Raw genomic sequence first — 26,449 nt, 5'->3', positions numbered from 1 at the left:
ATTAACATAAAAAGAAATTAGGTGTGTAACATTTTACCTCAATAAAAACAAAATGTTTAGTTAAGAAATAACCAGAATAATTATTAAGAATGATAAATCCAAATTAAAAGTAAAATAAGGTGTGGTGTACATTAACTTCAAACAGAGAAATGTGTTCAAGTTAAAATATGAGAGATATTAATGGAAATAGAAGTTTGTGAGTGTCTTCCAACAACCCTGCACTTTCACAGTCTTCAAATTTAATTAGTAGGCCCTGCTTAATGCTCTGCCTGCTAGCCATGCGCTTCAACGGAAAAAAAGTTCAAGTTTTGAAATATTTTCTCAAAATATCAAGAGCTGTCTTTTAACTACTGAACCAATACTAGGCTTGTTTGTACTCATTTTAATGCATTTTTCATGCTGATTCCAAATATGGTCATGATAATTACATTTCTGAAATTTTTGAATTAAAAAAAAAAAATTGAAACATGTCGTCTGCAGTCGACACCCGCGTGGAGAGAGTTAATTTACCACCAATTACAAACTGTTTTAGCTAGTGTCATATGGCTAATCTATGCATTTTAGCATTGTAGTTAGATTTCTGTTTCTCACATATGTGACCAATGCCATATCAACCAACATTCCAGTTGAAATCCACACATTCATAACCTTTATCTCCCACACAGTGAATGTAGATTTCAAATGGAGTCACCCATTCAGGTACCCCATTTGAAACTCACACTACCTGTGTGGAAGATTAAGGGCATGTCTTCTATATGGATTTCAACTGGAACAGCACATTGCAAATAAAATCAAATTGCAATAAAAATTATTTCTACATTGCCAAATATAAAATTGAAATTTCTGTCTCAAACTAGGAAGCCAATCACAGCTGTGATGGTTTCTGCTTCTTCTGCTTCTGCTCTATACTGTGCAAACACCGCCGGTACTTGGTGGTTATCACGCACAGGTTTATTGTGGTATGTATAAGGTGTGCGTTTCTTAGTTACAAGTCCCTGATTTATATGGTGTGCCTTAGGTAAAGCCAAGAATTTTCTGCTTTACAAATGCTAAATTCCGCTTTTCTCCGCTAAAATTTCACAAGAATCTTGTGACGATCATTGCGATTTGCAAAGTTGGGATGGGTAATTGGGTATCATGGCTGCAATGGGGCGTTGTACGGTAAATCTATGACGGATTTTACTTTATTTTGATGAATTTTGAAGACCCATTTCATTTAGTATTTTATTTATTTCTTTTCAATTGTATTTTTTTCCTTTTTCCAGGTCATTTTTGCTTATTTTTTTCTCAGAAATGCGTTTTCCGCTTTATCTCCGAATTCCGTGATTTTCGCGGAAAATGCTTGGCTTTAGCCTTAGGTCACAGTAGACACCTCATTCCTGTAAAGTGCTGAGGATTGTGGTTTATGCCTTTACAAAGTGCACTTTTATAATAAATCAATCTTGTTTTTTGTGACTTGTCACATATTGAACACAGCCTCATCTCAATTTCAGCCATTTTGATCATAGATATCATTATAAATTGTTATGAATTTGGCAGATGGCTGAATCCAGATTTGTCTTTTTGTTAAATTGATGTTACGCATCCATTATTTTAAATTAATGAACAAACGATCAACACTTTGGCTTTAGAGGGCAGCAAATCAATATTTGAACTGTGATCAGCATGATAAGTAAGCAATGGAGGGCGGGCGGCATACAGGGTTAGCTAACAGTGCAGCGCAGTCAACGATGATCACCGTTAAAAAATTGATATGTTGCCCTCTGGGGCTAAAGCTCTATTTCCTTGTTCGCTGATTCAAAAATAATTCATGCGCAACATGAATTGAACAAAAGATACATACTGATTCAGCTGTCTGCAAAACTCATAACGATATCTTATATGGAGAACATTTTTGTTTACATATTAGCAGCACCTTCTATAGGCCATTATTTATTGATGAGTTTTTAGATAAAACTATTACCCTACAAATGACTCTATAAATGTTAATGTGACAATGAAACTGTTTGTGGTTGTTAATATGGATGGGCTATTCAAGTTGAACATCATACACCCCCTATGGAAGACATGACTTTAATCTTCCACATAGGGAGTGCAAATTTCAAATGGGGCTACCTGAATGGGTTACTCCATTTAAATCTACACTCCCTGTGTGGGAGATTAAGGTAATGTCTTTCATAGGGGGTATATGGTTTTCAACTGGAATAGCCAAATTTGTTAATATGAATGATAAAATATGAAATTGAAAGGTGGTACTATAACACAGCACTATGTAAACACAACAGAAGAACAAAACACTAAAGCACTTCTACATGTTGTCTGCTTAGTGCCAGAAATGGGTAAGTGAAATAGCTGCCATGTGTAGCTGCCTTAAAGATGAGTGCAATACACTGTATGTAAATTGCCAAATGGCCACAGGGCAGCTATTACACTTACCCACTTCTGGCACTAAGCAGTTAATATGGAAACAGCAACAAATAATACATAACAAAAGCAGAAATAAAACTATATATAATGTAGCACAAACTTGGTTACAGATACAGCTATAAACTTAACTTTCATGTTATTTTTCACTCAAAAGTAATTAGCAAATAAAACCATATTCTAATGAAAATTGATCTTCAGGCTTTTGGCGTCTAGATAATTATTACTGATTCGTATCACTGAAATTTCTGATCAATTATTAAATTTGAAAGTATCCACCCAGCTAAAAACGTAAATGTTTTTAAAACGTTATAAACAAAATATAAACATGTTTTGGGTTTGGTCAAAAAGTTTTCAGAACATTTAAATGTGGGGTTATGTAAAGGTTATGAAAAACACTACAATGTTTTTCAATTATCAAAATGTTTTATACCCTCTTTATAACCCGCCATCATTTTAAATGTTTTCTGTAAAACGTTTTGAGTTTGCAGGGGAAAGAAACCTATCTGGCATGAAACCCACAAATTTTGACAAGTTTTGTTTCAACATTGGAATGACTAGAAAAGTTATAAAAAATAACAATAACATGAATATCGTAGATACACATTAAACTTGGTTTACATAAACAAAAAAGCAGCTTTGCAGCATATATTGTAGCACAAAAGCACATCACAGCATAAATAGCTAGCAGCTAGAATTAATATAAAAGGGCTAATATGGCTGTCAGTTGTTAAAAATGTAGTGATGTCAGCCTGATGTGAAAGCAATATGATGATTTGAACAGGAAGTACTAACCTTTGTTCCAACCAACTTTTATAATTGAGAGATTCCATTATGGAGTGAGGGAGGTTTCATTAATGGTAAGAGGGAAGAAAGATTAAAGACAATTTAATGGGATGATTTAAATCAAGTTTCTACTATTGGAACATAAAATTGCTACAGATTCTAAATAAGTATAAACTACACACTAGAAGAAAAATACCAAAACCATTCTGAACTGAAATGTGTTTCTGAAGAGATGTTGATGTTTAATTCTAATTGCCATCACAATGAACTCACTGACGAATAGGCCTATATCCTATATTATGATATGCCCATGTTGAAATCGTCAATATCTAAGACATTTATGGTTGAATATGTTTTAGACATCTCACTCAACGTTTCTCTACCTTCATTTATCTTATACCTGGCAAAGCTTCATACCATCGCATATCAGTTCATTGCCAGATCCATTTGATGATGGCATCTTTCATTGTTAATTACACAGCAACGTCCAAGCCATGCATATGTCGATTAAATAACAGATAGTCAGCACATCGGCTATATATCAGTGGCTATGGAAATCATGTTTCCGTTTCTCAAATACAGGAGGAGGGTCAACCGTATATCAGAGCAAATGCAATACTATCTTTGTTTCTTCACTAATATCACAAGTTTTAAGTAGAACAAATAATGGCCCAAATTGACTAACATGGACCAAAAATTACCTACAGTAATTCTAAACTTCATTTCACAATCTTGTAAAATTCCTTCTATACATATTTCTGGACTTTAACCCCCTGGACACTACTGGTCATCTAACAGCATTTCTGATTGGTTGATAACTTGAAATGCTCATTTCAGTTGCCAATTATGACTAGGCTTTAAACTACTTATGTTCAAACTTGCATTTGCAGATGATCTTATTAATACCCTTCTTGATTGGTTCAAAATTGGATACAATATTCATTTTGGCCAATCGGCAGGTAGTTTTCATTCTAGTCTTCCCTTACCTCTTTTTTAACATGATATTGCTGAGCCACCAGTGAATCAAATACATCGCCGTACTCTTCATGGACTCGCATCATGTCGTTGATGTGATCTGCGACCTCTTTCATTCCCTTGAGGGCGCCAGATAGATGGTAATGTTCATCGCTCTCAGTATCCAGTTGACTGCGGATCTCCCTCAAGAGAAGAGGGTATTTCAGCACTCTCTGTTATTTGAAATACACAAAAAATGTGGTTAAAAACATGCAGTTAACCAATCAAGTCTTTTTCTCTTCACATAAAAGGGTGATACCGATATTGTTCAATAAATAATATGACTGAGCATAGTTCATTTTGAGGGCACAGCAAATTCAATGACCCCACTTTTAACCAATCAGATGATGGGAATTTATATATGAGGTATATAAAAATATACCAAAAAGCCAATAACTAATATGTGACACGATCAAGGGAAATGAGTCGGATGTCGCTAATATTGATTTTGAGATATTGGCAAAGACCGTGTAGAAATTCTTTTGTTGTTCTATTGTTTTCAGCGATTGATAAATTGACGTAACTTCGCAAATAAAAGTCGTATCAACATGGGGTTTTTAGTTTCTAAAAGCTCTAAATATCCTCTTTAGAAACATATGTAAAACTCATTTTCGACCAGGGTCGACATGTGACTCATTCCCCTTGATCATGTCACATATAGTCCGTTCAACAACTAACTCACCTGTATAGGTTTAATTAGATACGATGACAAAGACGATGAATGCTGATGCTTAGGATTCCTGGCATCTAAGAAGTCATTCAAGGCCTGGTTGCCTTTGCTGGGATCTAGAATCTTTTGTGCTCGACTATGACATGCACAGAATGAACTGTACAGTTTGAAGTACTCCATATGGTAGAGGAAAGCGCCACTCAATGCTATCAAGATTCTCTGTGAAGGGAATGAAAGAAGTGAAATTAATGTTTTGACATGAAAGTGATAGCAAAAATTACATTTTTAAGGGTGTGTGACCAGATTGACCACCTGTAGTTTGAAATATCCCATGTGGTAAAGTCTGTATATCTGCCGCGAGTCACCGGCACTAGCTTTGAAGTTCAGCGTGTGCTTTGTTGGTTTAGCGTAATTTCTTGTGTGTACATATGCGGCACATTGATCATGTGCATAAAACTATGTACACACACCAAGTAATGCTAAGCTAACACGGAACATGCTGAACATCAAAGCTAGTGCCGGTGACTCGAGGCAGATATACAGGCTGTAGAGGAATGCGCCACTCAAGCTATCAAGTTTCTCTGTTAAAGGGGAAAAATAAATGAAATAAAATATTTGGCCATCAAATTGAATGGCACAAATTAAATTATTAAGGTGGTACTAAACCCCTTGATAAATTTGTGACTATTTTTGCATTTTTCTCAAAAAATAATAACACACTAGTAGTAGTAACAAAAGTTATGTATATTATAGGGGCAAGGAATCCAGTTACTACACTGGAATTTTAGTGACTCAAGACAAGCGGTACATTATTTATAATAAAAAAAGGGGTACCGCTAGAATGTACCTCATTTCTTAACATATCTTGAATCAGTAAAATTTCAGTGAAGTAATTGGATTCCTTGCCCCTATAATATACATAACGTTTGTTTAGTGTGTAAACTTGAGAAAACTGCAAAATTATTCACAAAATTTATCAGGGGGTGTAGTACCACCTTAAAGAGGTGTGACGAGATTGACCACCTGTAGTTTGAAGCATTCCATGTGGTAGAGAAATACACCACTCAATGCTATCAATATTCTCTGTTAAGGGTGGTCTTAACCTGAGATGTATATTCATCTCAGGTCTTAACCCTGGAATTATGGAAACGTAAGAGCCTCATAACTGCTAAATTGTTTGTCTAAAGTATACTTTGTCTAAAGTATATCAAAGTATACATATTTAGAATGGCAAAGTTTTGACAAATCTACCTGTGATGGAGGTCAAATTTGGGTAAAAATGCTCAGTTTTAGAATGTTTTTATATTTTGTAGTACATCAGAAATCCGTAACATCTTGTACTTGATTGAAATTTTCTTTTTGCAAGAGTGGATTCTGTGTTATGGTGGTAGAAATGAGTGAAATCAAGTTAGTTAACATACAAACACACATGAAATTAACCCACTGAGCACTACCTGCCGATCTAACATTGCCTCTGATTGGTCAATTACATGATATGTTCACTTTAATCACCAATCAGAATGGAGCCTTGCAAATAATTCACCCCAATTTTTTTGCATGGTGAAATTATTCTAACAATGTTGCTGATTGGTCCAATTGATAATGAAAACCTTGTTTTGACCAATAGGCATGTAGTTCTCATGGGGTTAACAAACAAATCTACCTTAAAAGCAGTAGGGTCTTCCAGCGTATCAAAGTTCTCCAATGTTGTAGCATCTTCTAAAGCTTTCAGGAATACGGACTGAAACTTGATGATTTCTTTCACATTACCAAATAAGGCATCAATCTGAAATAATATGAGAAATAATACTTGTCAGATATCAGTACATGAGTGCTTATTGGAAGTTGATAGCAACTGAAAAAGGAATGGGCTATATCTGGTTGAAATCTATACGCCCCCTATGGAAGACTTGACTTTAAATCCTCCACACATGGTGTGTAGATTTCAAATGGAGTTACCTGAATGGGTGACTCCATTTAAAATTGTGAATTCACACTCCCTGTGTAGAAGATTAAGGTCATATCTTCCATATTCTTATCAGTGGGATGACCATTGGGATAGTTTTGGGGCTTCAGCCTCCAGGATTTATGAAAAATCAGCCTTATTTGGTCACATTTTAGCCACTCAGCCCCCTGAGTGCACTGACCCCCCTTCCAATAGCTAGTTTCTGGGTATGCTCCTGCTTATCTTATCTTAACCCTATCTTCTGTCAGTTCTGTTTGTTGATCCACAATTGCTCACCCGCACCCCATTTTGGTCCAGATGGGTCATTTGCCATAATAAAATGGTTATAAAGCAATGTCTAAACAGTGTAATGTCTTCTATGGCATATATTCATATGATTATGAAAAGACAAGATTTGAGTCCAGATTTTTTTTGAGAGACAGATGTAGTATAACTGAAATAAGACAGTAGAATTGATGTATTAAACATATTTTTATGGATAGTTTGTCTGAATATTATTGGAAAAATCCTGATATTTCATTATGTTAGTTAACATTTTCAAGTTTGAAAATAAATGGCATAATTAAAAAATAAGGTCATTCAAAGTTTTAAACCAATGCATGTTAACAATTCTCTGACCAACTCTAGCAAATGACCACCACATATTTTCCAGAATAAATAATATACACCATAGTCCATGCCCCAACAACACCATATTAAATGAATTCAACAAATCAATAACTGATCAATAACTGATCAATAACTGATCAATAATTGCATGATGAAAAAAAATCAGTCCACATCCAAAAGATTGTGAACAAATCAAAACATCTAGATGTTCAATAATGTAAGTTTCATTCCTTTTTATTGTGTACAAAATATTGATTAATTTATGTAACATTAACAATGGCAGCCCATTTTAAGTGCATTTTCACTGAATTCCATGCAAAATTAGGCCCAGGTCATGCTTTTATTATATCCACATACACCTTGTTTGAAATTTTACGAAGACAATAAAACAAAATGGCATCTTTTTCTTGGATAAAAGAACATTTTAAGAAATTATAGCACCATTCACTAGGATCCACTACATGCTCCTCTATCAGGGCACAGTTCTTTAACCCCAATACATTTGTACATTTTTTGAGTGACCTTTGAAAATTAAGGTACAAAAACTCATACCATGCAGCTTAAGGTCAAATTTTGCACTATGATTGTTTAATTGAGGTTATTGAACTATGCCATTGGGATGAGGCCATTGTGGTCCATATTGATTCTATGAATTGTGAGAGGTAAGATATTTGCTGGGTCTCTTTCAAGTTATGTATTGCTTCTTCTTAAAGATGCATTGGCTGAAAACAGCCCCACAAAGGATTCCCTGTGATCAATAGATTATAGAAAATGTAGTTGTAAATTGTTGTTTTATTGCGCATTCGCATGTAACATCATTATAATGACATATAAACCCACAATGACGTATGTTCCCGAGTTGTATTCATATTTCGCAGGCTTCAGATGTCAACATTTTTCCATGATGCACTGCGTATTTTGGCCTCTCCACAGCAACCACTGGAGGTGCATCGTATTCTCTGTAATATCTAGGCCTATTCAGTTCAAACATGAAGAAAACCAGCAAACAATCTTAACCCCTTAACATCAGGCATACACTAAACACAAACACACAAAAGGTTAAAGTGAACACAACAAAAGAAATGAGCGATATGAAATGAGGAACTCACCGTGTACTCGTAGGACTTCACACAAGGAAATTGAACATAAAACAGCAGAGATTACATAGGGTAACGCATACATTATGTTTTACTGCCTGAACAGAGTTGATCATGTCTCGCCTCCTTTTTCAACCAAATTGATGGTAATAACTCTAATAGTGAGAGATCAACATTTAACCACAAATTGCCTCAGTTAAAACTCACTTCCAGGTAACTAAATACCATTCAAGGTCTATTTATGTAACTCATTGACCCATATGTGTTGTATACTGTCTCTAGCTATAATGATATCCTTGTGATCTGGTCAACTCATTGACAGATACCAACCTCAGGAGGGAATTCAATTTCTGATAAATTCTCTTCAGGTAGTGAAACGTAATGAGAATATATAGTACATGTATGGACATTACACGACAATTGACATTTTATTGTTCAAAAGTGATCAACTAAGATGTCTGATGAAAGTGAAAAGTTACAGAGTAACTCTGGCAATGGGTTATTCCAGTTGAAACCCATACACCCTATGGAAGACATGACCTTAATCTTCCACACAGGGAGTGGTGTAGATTTCAAAAGGAGTCACCAATTCAATATCCTAGTTAACAACAAGTTCAGGAAGGGCATTCCTTATGTCCGCAGAAAAGGGTTCAAATGATCTCTTGTGGTTGACCAAGTTAGATCTGGTAACTTTCACAGCAAGGTTATGTGATCTGATGGAGTGCTGAAGGTGTACAATGTGCATCAACTGTATGATGCTCTGGTAATGTGCATCAACTGTATGATGCACTGGCAGTAGGTGGCATATAAACTACCAGTTTCCTTGATATAGAAATACTTGTCAGTTGCGAATACATCTATCTACTTCTGTTGGAACAAACACTAATTGCCAAAAAAAACCTATTCAGTCATACTTCCACTACTATTTTAGTACCTATACAAATATAGGCCTATACCTAGTATACTATACAGTCATAAATAAATTGGGATACTTGAAAGCATGACCTACTGATTCACATCAAACTCTGCACTGCAAGAAAATGGTACATTTTCAATACAATCATCACCTTATATACTTATTAATGCTAACTTGCTAAGAGACAAAATGCGCTATTCTATTTAAAATCTGTCATACCCATGTGGAAGATTTAAGACAAGTCTTCCACTGAGGGAGTATATTTTTCAAATGGAATTGGTTATAGGGTTCATTAGTTTGAAATCCATACATTCCCTGTATATCTTCCACAACTGGAGTGAGTATTTCAAATAGAAGTTACCCAATTGTTTATTCTATTTGAAAACCATGCTCCCTCTGTGGGAGACCCTTTTTAAATCTTCCACAGGGGTATGACAGATTTCAATTGGAACAGCCTAATAAAACAGACCCCTGAAACTTACCTCATCTGCCGATAAGAAGGATTCATTCTGTAACGGTTCCAGGTATCTAGTCACAAGACAGGTTAGATCCTTCACATACGTTCTCTCTGTATCAATCAATTCCATGATCACCTTACGTAACTTCTGCGCTGCTTGAAGCTGTCTCTTTGAACTCTCTATTTGACCTCCGACCTCCTCATCACATGGCTGGTCATCTCTCAACCGACAAAACTCTGTGATCTGTTCGGCATTTTTGAGTAGATCAGCGATTTCTTGCGGGTTGCTGTCTGGTTTTTGGTTGGCGACCATGTTGGCTTGGTTCTTGGCGGTTTCTTCCTCAACAGGATCGTACATTAGTTTCATTGGGGTTGGTTCCCGGAAGGATAGGCTACTATTACCTGAGGTATCATTTTCATCATCAAAGTCTGTGGAATTGGGAAGAATATTTTTAAATGTTATAAATCAAAACTTATTTTTGGTACAGAATTACTAAGCTGTACCTATGACTTGAAGAGTTTGTTTGTCTTAAAGTTTATAGCAATCTGCATGAAGCAAGTTATAAATTAAAAGAAGACCCGGGAATGACTTGGTAATCAATTATTAAAATACAAAGAGTTGTTTTGTGGGCCATGTTGTCTTTGCTCTTGACATAATGGATCGGAATTGCTTTGAGCAACTAAACCTCTAGTCATTAATAGATGAAATGAACTAACAAAAGCTAATCATTCAAGTCAATGTCAGCTGAAACGACAAATTCATTTTTTATTTCCTTTTTCTTTCCCTTTTTTAGTTTTTTGCTGTAAAATCATGAAATTCTGAGACATATTTTGAAGAAAATTTACTTGAATCGATACATTGTTTAGGTATAAAGCAATTGATAGTTGTACTTCTAATGTGAAAATCAACCACAATTTTATGTTGTGTGCTTTTGAACACTCAAAAATTACATCTTAATTTTTTTTAAATCTACCATGGGCTGTGAGATACAACATTAGTTATTTTTTGCCTAAAGATGAGGGAAATATTGCAATTCCTTGGAATCTCTACCAAAAAATACAATTTTTTTAGATTAGTTTAGTTTCATACTGCTATAGTCATTAAAATGACTCTAAAAACTTTGTCATCTAGCAGACTTTACTTTTATGCAGTATTAAGAATCCACAAGTCACTCAGTTAATGCATGCTTTTATCTGTGAAGCCTCACACCAGCATTCATGTACTGCTACAATATGGTAAGTATCCTAAATTAGTAAATGGTTACCATGGAAATTGTTACCATGACATTGAAAAAAGTTGCCATGTGACACTCGACATGCAAGAAAACATTTTTGCATGTTAAAATCACACCACATATCGTTGTCTGCTTCACATACTATTGTATTTCAAAAGGCTGCCTTGTGTGAGTTTATTTATTATTGTCATTCTGTCGGTCGGTATGACATCACTTGCGATAGATCGCTTCTTCCCATTGGTTGCTTTTGCCGATATTTGGCTGTTCCATCTCACCCCCTCAGACACGAAGGTGATACTTACCATTGCACTCATTGGGAGAAATCACAAATCATACCGTAAAATAAATACCTCTTGATGTATCAATACCTTTATCAAGGAAATCAACTTTATTTAATTACCAAAGATAAGACAAATTCGTATTTTCTGTGCTGAGAAAATTGACTTAACTCAATGCCCTGTACAAACCAATAGGGATTTCGCGAGGGTGTCCCCATTGACAGACGTGAGAAGTGGGTAAGTGCAATAAATGGAACAGACCGAGAGAATCTAATTGTGATGCGAGACATTATAAAATAAACTTGATATATTAATTTTGAGGTATTATCACAACATTATTATAATCGACTGTCCATTCATAAAAGAAAGAAACATGCTGAAATATAAAATAACAATATGAAAAACAACAACAACAAAAACAATCACACAAGGCAGCCTTTTGAGTTACGACAGTATGTGATGCAGACGACGCTATAAACAGGCAGGTACCACACCACACAGTGGTATCTTACTTGCAAGTGGAAACTCTGTTGATAGTCTCCTACAAAGTTTGGCCAAAGTTGTAGATACAGCTAAAGAGGAGAAAATAAGTTGGCAACAACTGAATCCTAATAGTTCTTCGAGACAAAATTCAGATATGTAAAACAATGTAACCCTTTTATCTGCTTGGTAAAGTTTCTTTACTGATCATTGACCAGTCCAGGGGTATCATGTGTGACCAAAGATTCACGTAAAATTGTCTTTTTCACAATCAGGCAACATGTCTTGAATAGGGTATCTAAAACAAGGAAATGTATAGAAAATGGGTATACCTTGCACAATAAATCAGTGTTTTAGGGTCCTTTGAGATAAATGTACCATGATTATTCTGACCTTGTGTTTTCCCAGTTGTTATGAAAGGTTTTAGGGTCAAAAAAATGAATAATTTACTTGCTTCTAAAGGGGGGAAAATGCCAATACTTGTTTAGGGTAGGAAATTGCACAAGTAATACTTGTTTAGGGGTGCATTTTAAGACCTCGTAAATACTTGTTTAGGGTGCTTGGTCATGCACGATTCCCCCTGTCAATGACCAGTGCAACCCCTCCCCCTACCTTCTAAAAGGGGAAAATCCAATACTTGCTTAGGGTAGGAAATTGCACCAGTAATACTTTATACTTTAGGGGTGCATTTTCAGACCTTGTAAAAACTTGTTTAGGGTGCTTTTTGAGACTTCATGGTCACGCAGGATATCCCCTGTCAATGACAAGTGCCCCTGGCCTCCCCCTCCCCCCTGGCAGTGTACCTAAAATTATGACACCTTTGGGCACTTAAATGCATTAACATTTTTTTGAGAAATTTGATTCAAACATGCATATTCTATTAATAAACTTACTGACTGGTGCTGGTACAATGAGATTATCAATCATCTCATCGGTCAGTCTGGCCTGAGATGGGGGAGGTGGACAGGTCAGTTGATCAATGTATTTGTTTGTGTCCACCATGGCCTGATTCTGGGCAAAGAGTGACCGACAGGAACGGATGGTCATGGTAAGAGTGGTGGCGTTATGTAGGAGGTTTTCGATGAAGAGCATGTCTTGGTCGCAGACAACGCTGCCATTAATGACCAGAAGTTCATCTCCAACTTGTAAATCTGCAAAGTACAAATAGTAAAGAAATAAGTTAATAAACAAATAGTGGCTGCGTAGGTTTGAAAAATGATCAATAACATAGTCCAAGCAAAATATTTGGTGTCAAAAAATATAATTTAATTGCATAGCAAATATTACATGAATTTTTGGTCATAGACATTTGTCAAGTGTGAAGTGAAAACCTTTGCGTGCCGGAAAACAAAGGAAGACATGAACATAGATATGTGTGAGGAGTCGAACGAGAAAACAAAAAGTGAAACGCACAATGCCTAACACGACGCAAAGGGGGGAAAAGACATGCAAAAGGTCATCACCAAAATTACTGCAAAGAAAGAATGAAGGAAATTGAAAGAAAAGAGAAGAGAAGAGAGAGAGAGAGTGAGAATGAAAAGTAGCTACTTAAAAATCATGTTTGAACTAGCATTATAATGTTGCATATGGTGTTAAATGGTCTCATGTCCAAGAAAATGTGCCCATATAAATATTTGACAACCTACCTTGATGATAAGCCATGCCACCTTTTTCTATTTCAGATATAAATACACACAGCTGATCTTCTTGCTCAGCATCATCCCCCAGTTCCGCCTCTAATGAGAAGCCTGAAAAAAACAAGAATGATTTAAAATTAGTCCAGTTATTAGAAAATTGTACATATGCTATAAAAATGGTAACACCATGACTAAAACAATATGATTTCTTTTATTCATGGTTTAAACAACTACATGTTAGACAGGGGTGTGAGAGGTCACAGATCAAGAAAGAGGAAAATGGCATAAAAATGCCGAAAAACAGTGTAAAATCAATGTAAAAATGCCAAAAACATGTAAATTTTGGCAACAAAAAAAGAGGAAATCAGCTGAAAAGAGGAACTCTCACACCCCTGGATAGAGCATATGCGTAAAAATATGTTTGCAGGCTTTTAAATTTGCAGTTCTGAAAGTAACTGCAAAAAATATAAAAATAAAAAATGTTATTCCATTTGAAAATCAGACACCCCCTATGGAAGACATGACCTTAATCTCCCACACAAAGGGTATAGATTTCAAACAGAATCAACACCCATTCAGGTAACTCAATTTGAAATTCACACTCCCTGTGTGGAAGATTAAAGTTATATCTTCCACAGGGGGTATATGGATTTCAACTGGAATAGCCCTTTGCTTCTTACCAAATGTCTTATGCTCATCAAATCTGTAGAGTTCCACCTGATGAATAGACTTGGCACAGATCTCAATCTCGTCAAATTTCTCGTGATAAATTTTGCCCATCTTGTCAGGAAGATTATAGGTGGCGCCGCTCTTCAACGCTTGCTTCAGCCGCACATAGTAGTTGTGATAATCCATCTGACGATGCTAAATGTTTGAAAAAAAAATGAAGCAAAGCGTCAAATTCATACACAGGGATATAAATGAGCAACATATCCATTATGTGTGTGTTGCAGTATTCACCCTTTGCATGGTTCCGCCATATGAGGTAGAGCCTCAAACTGGTATCAGACATGAAAGAAAGAATTATGTCACTTTACACAAAGTTATATGACTTGTTCAATTCCAATTCATGCATGCTGCCAGATAAGGCTCTAAACTTCAAACTTGATGACCATGCAAGAAGTGAATTGAACATTTACAGGGGTTTGTCCCAGGAATATGCTGCAGAGTATCACCCTCCCTCCTAAAAAAATTTGTGCCTCTTTTTATCATCATCCAATTCGAAATGTGAAAGAGGAAAAAAAAAATAATAAATTTTAGGAATTCCGGCTATTTCGGGAAGATTTACATCCCTGATCATACAACATCAAGAGCAAGCTTAGTGCAAGAAATCCTAAAATCCCTCAACCTTCAAAAGTCCCAAACAAGCAAACAAACAAACAGACAAACAAACTCACCATACAACTAGTGATCAGCAAATCATGGACAGTCATCCCTGGCTTCACTGTCACCATAGTACTTTGGTTATTAGGGAGTACCACCTTTATGCTGCCGCCATCAATTGGGACATCTGATGAAACTGACTCCTCATGACTGGGCAAACTACCCTCTCCAAGACTCTGTAAAACAAATGTGGCAGCATTGTTTAATGTCTGGGATTCAGTTTACTAGTATTCCAAAATAAGTACTTATCATTATTCAAAGTATAGCTTACATGTTCTAAAGGAGTATACACGTGATTGGTCAAGAGCCGGGCATAAATAGTGGTTCATTAACAGAATCAACGGCATTATCATTGTTTATGCCCTCAGCTCATACATAATTACGTGATCACCTCATTTCTGATTGGTCGAGTGCTGGGCATAAACAACATTTATGCCTGGTGGCCCAGATGTGCAATCATGTGGGAGGGAAAATTTTGCAAAAAAATAATGAAAAATTAGTACCTTTTCCAGATTTTTGGAGAAAATTTTTAAAAGGCACCCTTCTCCAAATCAGTTTTCTCAAATTTATACACCAAATATAAATTCAGAGCCTGAAAATGCACCTTGAATCCGCCACACATCCCCATACCAACCTTTCCACTAAGAACCCCCAGCCTGAGAAGATATCTTACCCTTCCCAGAATCCTTTACAACATGATGCATCACCTCATTACAACAAATGACACTCCAATTTCTTTTCATGATGAGAATAGACTGGTTAAATGTGATCCCATAGTCAAGAAACAATGCTCTGTCAATTGAGGTACTTTCTGTCACTATCGACCAATGTTGCATTAGACAGTAAATCAGTACAGAAAAATGAAATGGAAGAAATGCATTGTGGGAAGTGTACTTACTGAATTATCATTGAGGTCTCCATTTGTCATTCCAGCAGGAGGTGGTTCAGGAGCATCTATGATGTCATATTCTTGCTCCACTTGCTTTGGAGACATAGGGGTCGTGTCACTGTATGAGGAAAGATAATAAAATCAGGATCAGTGGGTTTATAATTCTATATCCATTGAAAAATTCCTGCTCATCATCTAGTATCCAAGATATTTTGAAATTTGCATCCTAAATCTAAACCTAAGAGCCTAAGTAGTGGTTCAGGAGCATCCTGTCATACTTTTGCTCAACTTGCTTTGTGCACACTATCACTAAAAATCACTATTTAAAGAAATTAACAATTCCACTAACCTCCTTTCCATCACAAATGCTGGTAATAAGCAGACTTTCTTAATGTGCAATATTTTATGTGCATGTAAATATCAGGACTTTGCATAATTTATGGGAATGTGTGCACGTAAACTACACATAACTGCACCTAATAGATATAATAAATACAGTTCATGTGTCATTTTAAAATTTTACAAAAAGGATTGCTGATCGTTTTGAAAGCATATTCAGTATTCCAGTCACTTCCCTGTTCCAGTTGAAATCCATATACACCCCTATGGAAGATATGACTGTACTCTTCCACATAGCACTTCCCTGCACATAGGGAGTGTGAATTTCAAATGGGGTCACATGAATGGGTGACTCCATTTGAAATTTACACCCCCTGTGTGGGAGATTAAAGTCTTGCCTTGAATTGGGGGTATTTGGATTTCAACTGAAATAGCCCATAACTTGGATTAAAAAGATACAAAGTCCATTAGCTTTTAGCACATCAATTTACATACACATTCTTTTAAACATCAGAGCTGCGAGTAACTTAGTTAATCCCATGAGAACTACCTGCCGATTGGCCAAAAAGAAGTTTTCATTATCAACTGGCCCAATCAGTAACATTGTTAGAATAATTTCACCACACAAAAAAATTGGGGTGAATTATTTGCAAAGCTCCATTCTGATTGGTGATTAAAGTGAAAATATCATATAATTGACCAACCAGAGGCAATGTTAGATCGGCAGGTCGTGTATTCTGTAACACATTCATGCATCTATGTGCTCCAATCACCTTGCACATACTCAGCTTCCATATGGTATAGCACAAATTACAACAAAATATATTAACATTGTACTTACACAGACAGCATGTTTCCCATGTCGACTCGATTGATGTTCTTATGCGAGCTACGGCGTAGAGTACCAAACTGAAAGAGAGACAGACAAACACCACAACAGTCCATTACTAGCTATTACTAATGTGTCATGTGCTACCTGATTTACAATTAAAAACTCACAAGGATCCACAACATGCTCATCTATCACGGCACAGTTCTTTAACCCTAATACATTTGTACATTCATTGAATGACCTTTGAAAATTTTGGTACAAAAACTCATGCTCTTCAACTTGAGGTCAAATTTTGCACTATGATTGTTTAATTGAGGTTATTGAACTATGCAATTGGGATGAGGCCGTTGTGGTCCATAGTGATAGATAGCATATTGTATATTGCTTTACAATTTTCGATTCACCAAAATTTTACTTTTTATTAAATCATTGTCTGCTTCACATATTGGTTGATCTCAAAAGGCTGCCTTGTGTGATTTTTTTTTATTATTGTCATCTAATTGTGATGATCTACACTGTAAAATTAACTTAATAAATTGATTTTGAGATTATCACAATATTCCAATCTCATGTCCATTTATAACAGCAAATAGCATGCTGAAATTTAAAACAACAATATGACATATGTGACGTGTCATGTCAAAAGGAGACACTTTTGGGCAGGATCATAAATGGAGAAATAGGCAAAAATCTTCCGGTTGGTGGTTTTTTCACAATTTGGGTTTGTTGCGAATTTGTGATGTTATTAATGTTAAAAAATATTGTCTGATAGTTTCAGACCAGAATATAACTGGCATCTTGTATTTTTTGAGACATTTTTCAAATTAATTCCTACTCTCAACATTGTCAATAATATTTTTAAAGGCCGATATCTCAATTTCCAATTTTATAATACCATAACTTCCGAACTCAATATCTTCGCTTAGGAATGTCCGATTTAATTGGGGAAACGGCGTTGTGGAGCAAACTATCTCTATATTTAAGATAATGTAAAAACTCAAAATTCATAACCTGCCCAAAAGTGTCTCCTTTTGACATGACACGTCACATATAACAATGACAATAAAAATCACACAAGGCAGCCTTTTGCGATATGACAGTATGTGAAGCAGACGACGAAATAAATCATCTTTTATGCAAATAGATATATGCCTAGAAGCAATGATTAGGCCTACATATTGATGTGGACATTCCTATGATTAAATGCCTAGAAGCAATGATTAGGCCTACATATTGCTGTGGACATTCCTGTGATTGATTTCTGCAAACTTAAACATTTTAGTCTGCAAAATTTACATTTTAAACCATTCTAGTGAATACTTACAACTTGCAAAGTGCCTGACAAAAGTATTTTTGTGCCACAAAATTTTCACAGTCCAAAAAATTCAAATAAAATTTGTCAAGATTGTAACAGGGCAAAATGAAATATCACAGCAAAAACATTGTAATAAATGGTCACAAAAGGAACTTAGGAAACAAATGATCGCTAATCAGGTGATGTGTGAACAAAATATTCCTACATATATTTCGAATTTTTCATCATTTTCTGAGCAGATGGTTTGGTAGGTCTCTGTGAAATCAACTGAAAATAGATCTTTTTAATGGCTATTTAATACCAGCCCACATCATATAACATCACTTAATGATAACATGAAACCTGCTGTAGATCATTTCTAATGCTTCTTACTACGAAGGTCTTTATAAGTTTAATTAGAGTGACGGTAATGAATTCGAATTGGGGGACGGAAGGGTCTTCAGAAGCAAAATCAGTTTGAGAAATTTGTCTCCATTTTAGAACAAATAAATACTAAAATATAAAGAACACTAAGATTAAATAACATCATTTATAGCATGCACTGCAACTAGTAAATATAATTACTTAATATTTGGAATACCTCATACGTACATAAGAATAAACAAAACAAACAAATTGTATTAAAGTGTATATTGTCCCGTGACCCCAACAAAAAAGCAATAAATTGCATGTGACCCCCTTAAATGAAACTCCAATTTCTTTGTACAAGGAAATTTGCCTTTGTTAATCCATTTTCAAATTTTTGACCTTTCCAATCGACAATTTCAACCCCTTCCCATCAATATCATATCTTGTATATCGATATCAAGTTGTATCCAGAAAGGAATTGATCGCCGTCTCTCACATGACCAATCAACCTGAATCAGTCGCCTAATTACGTCCAATGGTTTCGGACAAAACATAGTGTTAACAAAATGTAAGTTCCAGTATTTGATTTAATTTCTGTACTTTTGAAATCAAATTGCATAAATAATCAAATTTCTGTATAATAGCACACCTACCTACAGTCTGTCCACTTAGAAGTACAAACCAAATCTGTGGCATCGGGGGTCGATGCTTTGCGTCACACGCGAGCGCGACGCGTAAAGAGCGTGGTTCACAAATCGCGCAGCAGTTGGCGCGCCAAAGAAGCATTGCACTGAAATAATTATTCTCATACCTCCAGTTTCCGAGGTCTATTTACTTTGTACTTCTAAGTGGACAGACTATAGTTAACCACCTGCTCTCCCAGTCAATAACTATGTTGTTCAATTAACAGGATATATATGCAACTCATTAATTAAAGCACTCTATTTCAATCAACTCAATGATATTTTAGTTATGACAGGAGCTGTTTGAAATGACGCTTTGTTGACTTTGGGTACCTTGTGAACATGTGGGTAATATGTTTTGCTACTACAATGAATCCCTACATATCTGTGTTAATGCTCTGCGTGCTAGCCATGCGCTTCAACGGAAAAAGTTAAAGTTTTGAAATATTTTCTCAAAATATCAAGAGCTATCTTAAGAGGAACTATCTGTTATTTTTGAGAATATAATTGCCACGGTCAAAAATAGATTTTCTTTATACTTTCATATTTGATGGACCTTGACCTCAAACTAACACACATGGGATAAATTTCGAAAAATATCCCGTTGCCATGGTAACAGGCAAATTTCAATTTTAGGCCTATTTTCACAATTTTTGCATTATTCAGCAGTCAAATTGTCAAGTTTTGAAGCCAGTGTTACTAATATACTAAATATAAATATGATTTTTTCTTTATAAGGTATGAATAGGTCAAACCTTAGATGCTGCAATGAAAGTATAAAAATAATCACCAGATGTCAGGGTGGGTTATACCATTTATTTGAAATTGGGGTGTTTTTCAATTTTTTCAAAGTATGAAAATATACCAACTTTGTATAGCTCATAAACCATATGGTAGTGTTCCGATTTCAACATCGACCACAGCATGTTGAGATGATACATTGGTCTTATGAAAAAGTTACATTTGAGCTTGGGGAAAACACATCTGTATATACAGTGTTGCCAGACATTTTCCTATTTTTCGAATTCAACACAAATCTCACCTTAAGTTAAATGATGTGAAAATGAAACATCATCCTTTCAAGGAACATTTATTACAAAGAGAGTTTTTATTCATATCAAATTTGATCAGTTATAATGGTCAGTGTTGTTCTAAACCACATGGGTGTTGCCATAATTGGGGTTTAATTGTGATTTGTGGATATTTTCAACTTTTTACAAGTCATAAAAATACCAAAATGCATTTCTATAATAAAGAAAGAAACATCGACCTCGTCATGTTGAGATGATATATTGGCCTTATGAAAAGTTATTTTGATCTGGGGCGGGTAAGACATCAGTTTATACAGTGTTGCCAGATAAACCACATGGGTGTTGCCATAATTGGGGTTTAATTGTGAGGTGTGGATATTTTCAACTTTTTACAAGTCATAAAAATACCAAATTGCATTTCTATAATAAAGAAAGAAACATCGACCTCGTCATGTTGAGATGATACATTGGCCTTATGAAAAGTTATTTTGATCTGGGGGTAAAACATCAGTTTATACAGTGTTGCCAGATATTTTCCTATTTTTTCAAAATTCAACACAAGTCTCGCCCTAAGTTAAAAGATATGAAAATGAAACTTACGCCTTCATACGGAACATATCTTTTTAGAGAGAAAGTTAATTTCATATTCAATTTGATCATCTGGGATGGTCAGTGTTATTTCTAAGCCATATGGGTGTTGCCATAGCTGGCGTTTAATATGACAATTTAGATATTTCCAGCTTTTTACAAGTCTTAAAAATAGTACACATCCTTAAAATTATTGTGGAATGAACGCAATATTAAGGTTAAAAATTACCCTAAGAACACTTAGTATGTGAATTTAAATTTTAAATTTGAGTTCGGAAAATATTTCCTTCTATACAGTATTGCCAGTTATATTCAAAATTCAACGTATGTCTCACTTTAGGATTTATATTGTTTAAATCGCTGCCATGAATAAACCACATGGATGATGCCACTATAAATGGAGTTAATAGTGAAATGTGGATACATTTTCAATTTTAAAATGACACCTTATTAAAGTTACAGCTATAGTATTCCAATTTTTCACAAAAAACACCCAAAAAGCACACAAATTTGTCCTAATTTGGCGCTTTTATGGGCACTTTTGCTTTAATGCACCCAATTTGGTGTATTGTCTCCACTGCAAACCCACCAATCGACATACCAAAATTGCTAAGGTACCCCCAAAACCGTGGCACATCCCCAGTATACCTTTAACTAGGGAGAACCCCTCCGGGTCATGTCATAGGTATACTGTGCCCAGTAGTCCTCTTTTTCTACTTGAAACGGATATTTCCTCAGACAACTTTTATCAACATTTGATGATTTTTTATTTTGCTTTAACCCTGCAAGTATCTGGAAAAGTGTTCATATAAATCTCCTTCAGTCTTGAAAGCTTGATTTTAGTTGCTTCCTTTTTACAAGCTCATACAAATTCATGTCATCAATGAGCAGGGATGCTTGAATGACAGAGAATTAGCAACAATATCATGCCAGATTTCATTGGTCATTTCTTCTTAATACTTTCGACTCTCCTGCGAGCTCCTCTCGGGAAAGGTAACTGGACATTAATTTGTCTGGCTGTGAAAAGGTTCTGTGCGTTATTGTCTTTGACTATTCTCATATCTTTCGAGACATTTGCTGGATCTATATAGTTTTTTGCCCATTTCTTCCCCATATCTTTTTTGCAAGTTTAGTTGGGATGTGTGCTTTAATAATATGGGGTAGGCGTAATTTAAACATGATCTTACTCTTATATGCATCTTTTTGCAATGTAACAATCTTATGTTATTTTAATTTATTTTAGCCTAGCTAGTATGTGTATATTGGTAAAAACATTATGGCTTTTATGTATATTTTAAAGTATACATGTTTGATGTTTTCTGTGTTGTATTTTAAGGGATTGGTCACCCACCTTTTGCACAGTATTTTTGTCGGACCTGAGAGCACATCAGACATACCAAATTGCATTTTGAATACGAGGAATGTATTTCGATACTATAAAAATTTTAGGGTAAATTATGCATATTGATTTTTTTTATTTTTTTGACATATTACAGTTAATTTAATAAATCTAATGATGTGTATTAAAGTGTATGTAGCTGGGATGAAAAGCCGACCACTAATCAATTAATTAATGTTAATTGAAAATTTGACCTTTCATAGTGAAGATATAGATTTTCAGTCACCAAAAGACCTTAGGAGATTTGGTGAAAAAATCTATATCTTCAATACGAAAGGTCAAATTTTCATATGGACGGCTTTTCATTCCAGCTACATACACTTTAAGTATACATATCACTAGATTTATACAATTTACTTTTGAGATCTGTTAAATTTCAAAATATCAATTTTAATCATTTGCCATAAAATTTGTATTATATCGCAAATTTCAATATATGTCTGATGTGCTCTCAGGTCCACAAAAAATATGTGAAAACGTCGCTATTTGAACCCTTATGACTTATAAAAATATCGACATCTCACTATTAAACCCTAATTATGGCAACACCCATGTGGTTTGGAACAACACTGACCATTTATACAACTGATCAAATTTAATATGAAAGTAAATTTCATTTTAATAAACTTTCCTTGTGAAGGTGAAGTTTCATTTTCACATTTAATGTGAGACTTGTGTTTAATTTCGAAAAAATAGGAAAATATCTGGCAACACTGTATAAACATATGTTTTCCCCAAGCTTAAGTGTAAATTTTTCATAAGACCAAATATGTATCATTTCAACATGGTGAAGTTGATGTTTCACTTCCACATATTTTTTAAGGAATGCATACCATGGTATTTTGGTATTTTTAAACTTGTAAAAGTTCAAAATAACCACATCTCGCTATTTAACCCTAATTATGGCAACACCCATGTGGTTTGGAACAACACTGACCATTTATACAACTGATCAAATTTAATATGAAAGTAAATTTCTTTCTAATAAACTTTCATTTTCAACCTAAGGTGAAACTAGTGCTGAATTTTGAAAAAATAGGAAAATATCTGGCAACACTGTATAAACAGATGTTTTTCCCCAAGCTCAAAAAAATTAATGTAAATTTTTCATAAGACCGATGTATCATCTCAACATGATAAGGTCGATGTTTCATTTTCACATCTTTATTTTAGGAATGCATGCCATTGTATTTTGGCATTTTTAAGACTGAAAAATAGCTGAAAAAAGCTGAAAAAAGCTGAAAAAGCTCAACATACGTTGAATTTTTAATTATGAGATAATATCTGGCAATACTGTATAGAAGGAAATATTTTCCGAACTCAAATTTAAAATTCAAATTCACATAATAAATGTTCTTAGGTTAATTTTTAACCTTAATATTGCATTCATTCCACAATAAGTTTAAAGGTGTGTACTATTTTTAAGACTTGTAAAAGCTGGAAATATCTAAATATTGTCATATTAAACGCCAGCTATGGCAACACCCATATGGCTTAGAATAACACTGACCATCCCAGATGATCAAATTGAATATGAAATTAACTTTCTTTCTAAAAGATATGTTCCATATGAAGGTGAAGTTTCATTTTCATATCTTTTAACTTACGGCGAGACTTGTGTTGAATTTTGAAAAAATAAGAAAATATCTGGCAACACTGTATAAACTGATGTTTTACTCCCCGATCAAAATAACTTTTTCATAAGGCCAATGTATCATCTCAACATTACGAGGTCGATGTTTCTTTCTTTATTATAGAAATGCATTTTAGTATTTTTATAACTTTTAAAAAGTTGAAAATATCCACAAATCTCAATAAAACCCCAATTCTGGCAACACCCATGTGGTTTAGAACAACACTGACCATTATAACTGATCAAATTTGATATGAATAAAATCTCTCTTTCTAATAAATGTTCCTTGAAATGATGATGTTTCATTTTCACATCATTTAACTTAAGGTGAGATTTGTGTTAAATTTCAAAAAATAGGAAAATGTCTGGCAACACTGTATATACAGATGTGTTTTCCCCAAGCTCAAATGTAACTTTTCATAAGACCAATGTATCATCTCAACATGCTGTGGTCGATGTTGAAATCGAGCACTACCATATGGTTTATGAGCTATACAAAGTTGGTATATTTTCATACTTTGAAAAAATTGAAAAACACCCCTATTTCAAATAAATGGTATAACCCACCCTGACATCTGGTGAAGCGGCATCTAAGGTGTGACCTGTTCATACCTTATAAAGAAAACAGTATATATATATTGTGTATATTTGTAACACTGGCTTCAAAACTTGACAAATTGACTGCTGAAAAATGCAAAAATTGTGAAAATAGGCCTAAAATGATAATTTGGCTGTTACCATGGCAACGGGGATATTTTTCCCAAATTTATTTCATGTGTGTTTGTTTCAGGTCAAGGTGCATCAAATATGAAAGTTTAAAGGAAATCCATTTTTTGACCGTGGCAAACATTTTAAAAAAATTCTCCAAAATAACAGATAATGCCTCTTAAGAACTACTGAACCAATACTAGGCTTGTTTGTACTCATTTTAATGCATCTTTCATACTGATTCCAAATATGGTCATGAAAATTTACATTTCTGAAATTTTTAAATTAAAAAAAAATTTGAAACATGTCGCCTGCAGTCGACACCAGCGTGAAGAGAATTAGCATTTCTTAAGTAAGTTTTTTATGCATTTGGAAAATTGTGAATACATGTTTCAATCCATTTATTTATGGTTTGAAACAAATGGGTTTTTTTCTTTTCAATTATAAAACAGTATTTAACTCTTAGAATAAAATTTGAAATTAAAACTACGGTATTTGTTCTTCATACATAAAACAATGGAGCAATTTATGTGAATACTAGAACTATATGATCAATAATATCATAACACTCCCTGTTTTTCTCGGACACAAAAACATTATAGGAATGAGTACCAGACTTATCTCTATTCAAATCATCCCTAAGTCACATGAATTTTCTCTGTATTCCTAAACCATGTGACTTTGGAGACGATTTGAAGTGACCTCCACTTGAGCGAGTCTGGCATTTATTCATAGCTATTATGTAAAAAGAGACACATGTAGCTGCTTACAAGTGCATCCTTTTGATACATATGTACACATATGGTTTTTTTTTTTCTTTTGCTAAACTCTAAAGAAGAGAGAGAGAAAAGAAGACCTACCAGTCCACTTTTCTGCTTCTTCGATGACTTCTTTGAAAATCTGCCTTGCAAATGCACTGGATTTCTGGAACTGACTATAGCATGAAACGATGAGACCGAAAATATTCCCAGTCTAGCGAGGGCGTGTTTTGTTGGTTTGGAGACGCACGCTAGTAGCACCTTAGGGTTAGGGAGCTCGCTGCCTTGTAATGAAGCCATGTAGCAACGCAGACGGTATAATTCAAGGTGAAATTTCTCTAGATTTTGGTCCCACTGAGAAATCTGGAAAATGGAGTGAAATTTATATTAGTATATTGTAAACATTTATTCTTCTGAGCAATTTGAGTGTCAATAATATGAATACATACAAAGCCCAAGTTTTGAGATATTTTCTCAAATAACGAAGAGCTATCTCTAGAGCCTCTGAATCAATACTAGGCTTGTTTGTACTAATTTAAATGCATTTTTCATGCTGATTCCAAATATGGTCATAAAAATGTACAATTCTGACATTTTTGGATTTGTAAAGAAAATTTGAAACTTGTCGTCTGCCGTCGACATGCAGTCTCATTAGACAATCAATGTTTACCTGTGTGATTATTGCTTGTTTGTTCTTGACATCCTTTACCACTGTTATCTGTAATTCAGCCATTTTCTTCATTTTGCTCTCCTGAAAGAAACAAAAAATCCACACAATTAGTCTCCAGAAATCAAAGCACACATTTTATAAAAAGCCTTTTATGTCTGGGTCAGTGACAGTTTGGCCACAGTACTCACTGACTAACATAGAGTGGCATCTACGATACTGGATTCCACCCATGGAACCAGAGGTGGATTTAGGGGGTGGGCACACCCGTTTGCCCCCCCCCCCTAATTTTTGCATAGCGGCGCCT

At 34.8% G+C, this 26,449-nt stretch overlaps 1 protein-coding gene across 1 annotated transcript in view; it reads right to left on the bottom strand.

The window, feature by feature from the left end:
• The window catches only part of LOC140156581 (rho guanine nucleotide exchange factor TIAM1-like), a 106,295-nt gene that overhangs the window by 5,281 nt on the left and 74,565 nt on the right, over nucleotides 1–26,449 (bottom strand). The window contains 14 exon segments of the mRNA XM_072179519.1: nucleotides 3,220–3,234; nucleotides 4,197–4,397; nucleotides 4,907–5,113; nucleotides 6,558–6,680; nucleotides 9,965–10,368; nucleotides 11,965–12,024; nucleotides 12,826–13,083; nucleotides 13,579–13,680; nucleotides 14,250–14,433; nucleotides 14,967–15,128; nucleotides 15,851–15,959; nucleotides 17,022–17,089; nucleotides 25,578–25,838; nucleotides 26,146–26,226. Coding sequence (XP_072035620.1) covers nucleotides 3,220–3,234; nucleotides 4,197–4,397; nucleotides 4,907–5,113; nucleotides 6,558–6,680; nucleotides 9,965–10,368; nucleotides 11,965–12,024; nucleotides 12,826–13,083; nucleotides 13,579–13,680; nucleotides 14,250–14,433; nucleotides 14,967–15,128; nucleotides 15,851–15,959; nucleotides 17,022–17,089; nucleotides 25,578–25,838; nucleotides 26,146–26,226 — 2,235 coding nt within the window.

The sequence above is a fragment of the Amphiura filiformis genome, chromosome 7, assembly GCF_039555335.1.
Source record: "Amphiura filiformis chromosome 7, Afil_fr2py, whole genome shotgun sequence".
NCBI lineage: Eukaryota > Metazoa > Echinodermata > Ophiuroidea > Amphilepidida > Amphiuridae > Amphiura > Amphiura filiformis.
Note: the sequence above shows the minus strand (reverse complement) of the source record. Positions and strands in the feature narration are given on the sequence as shown.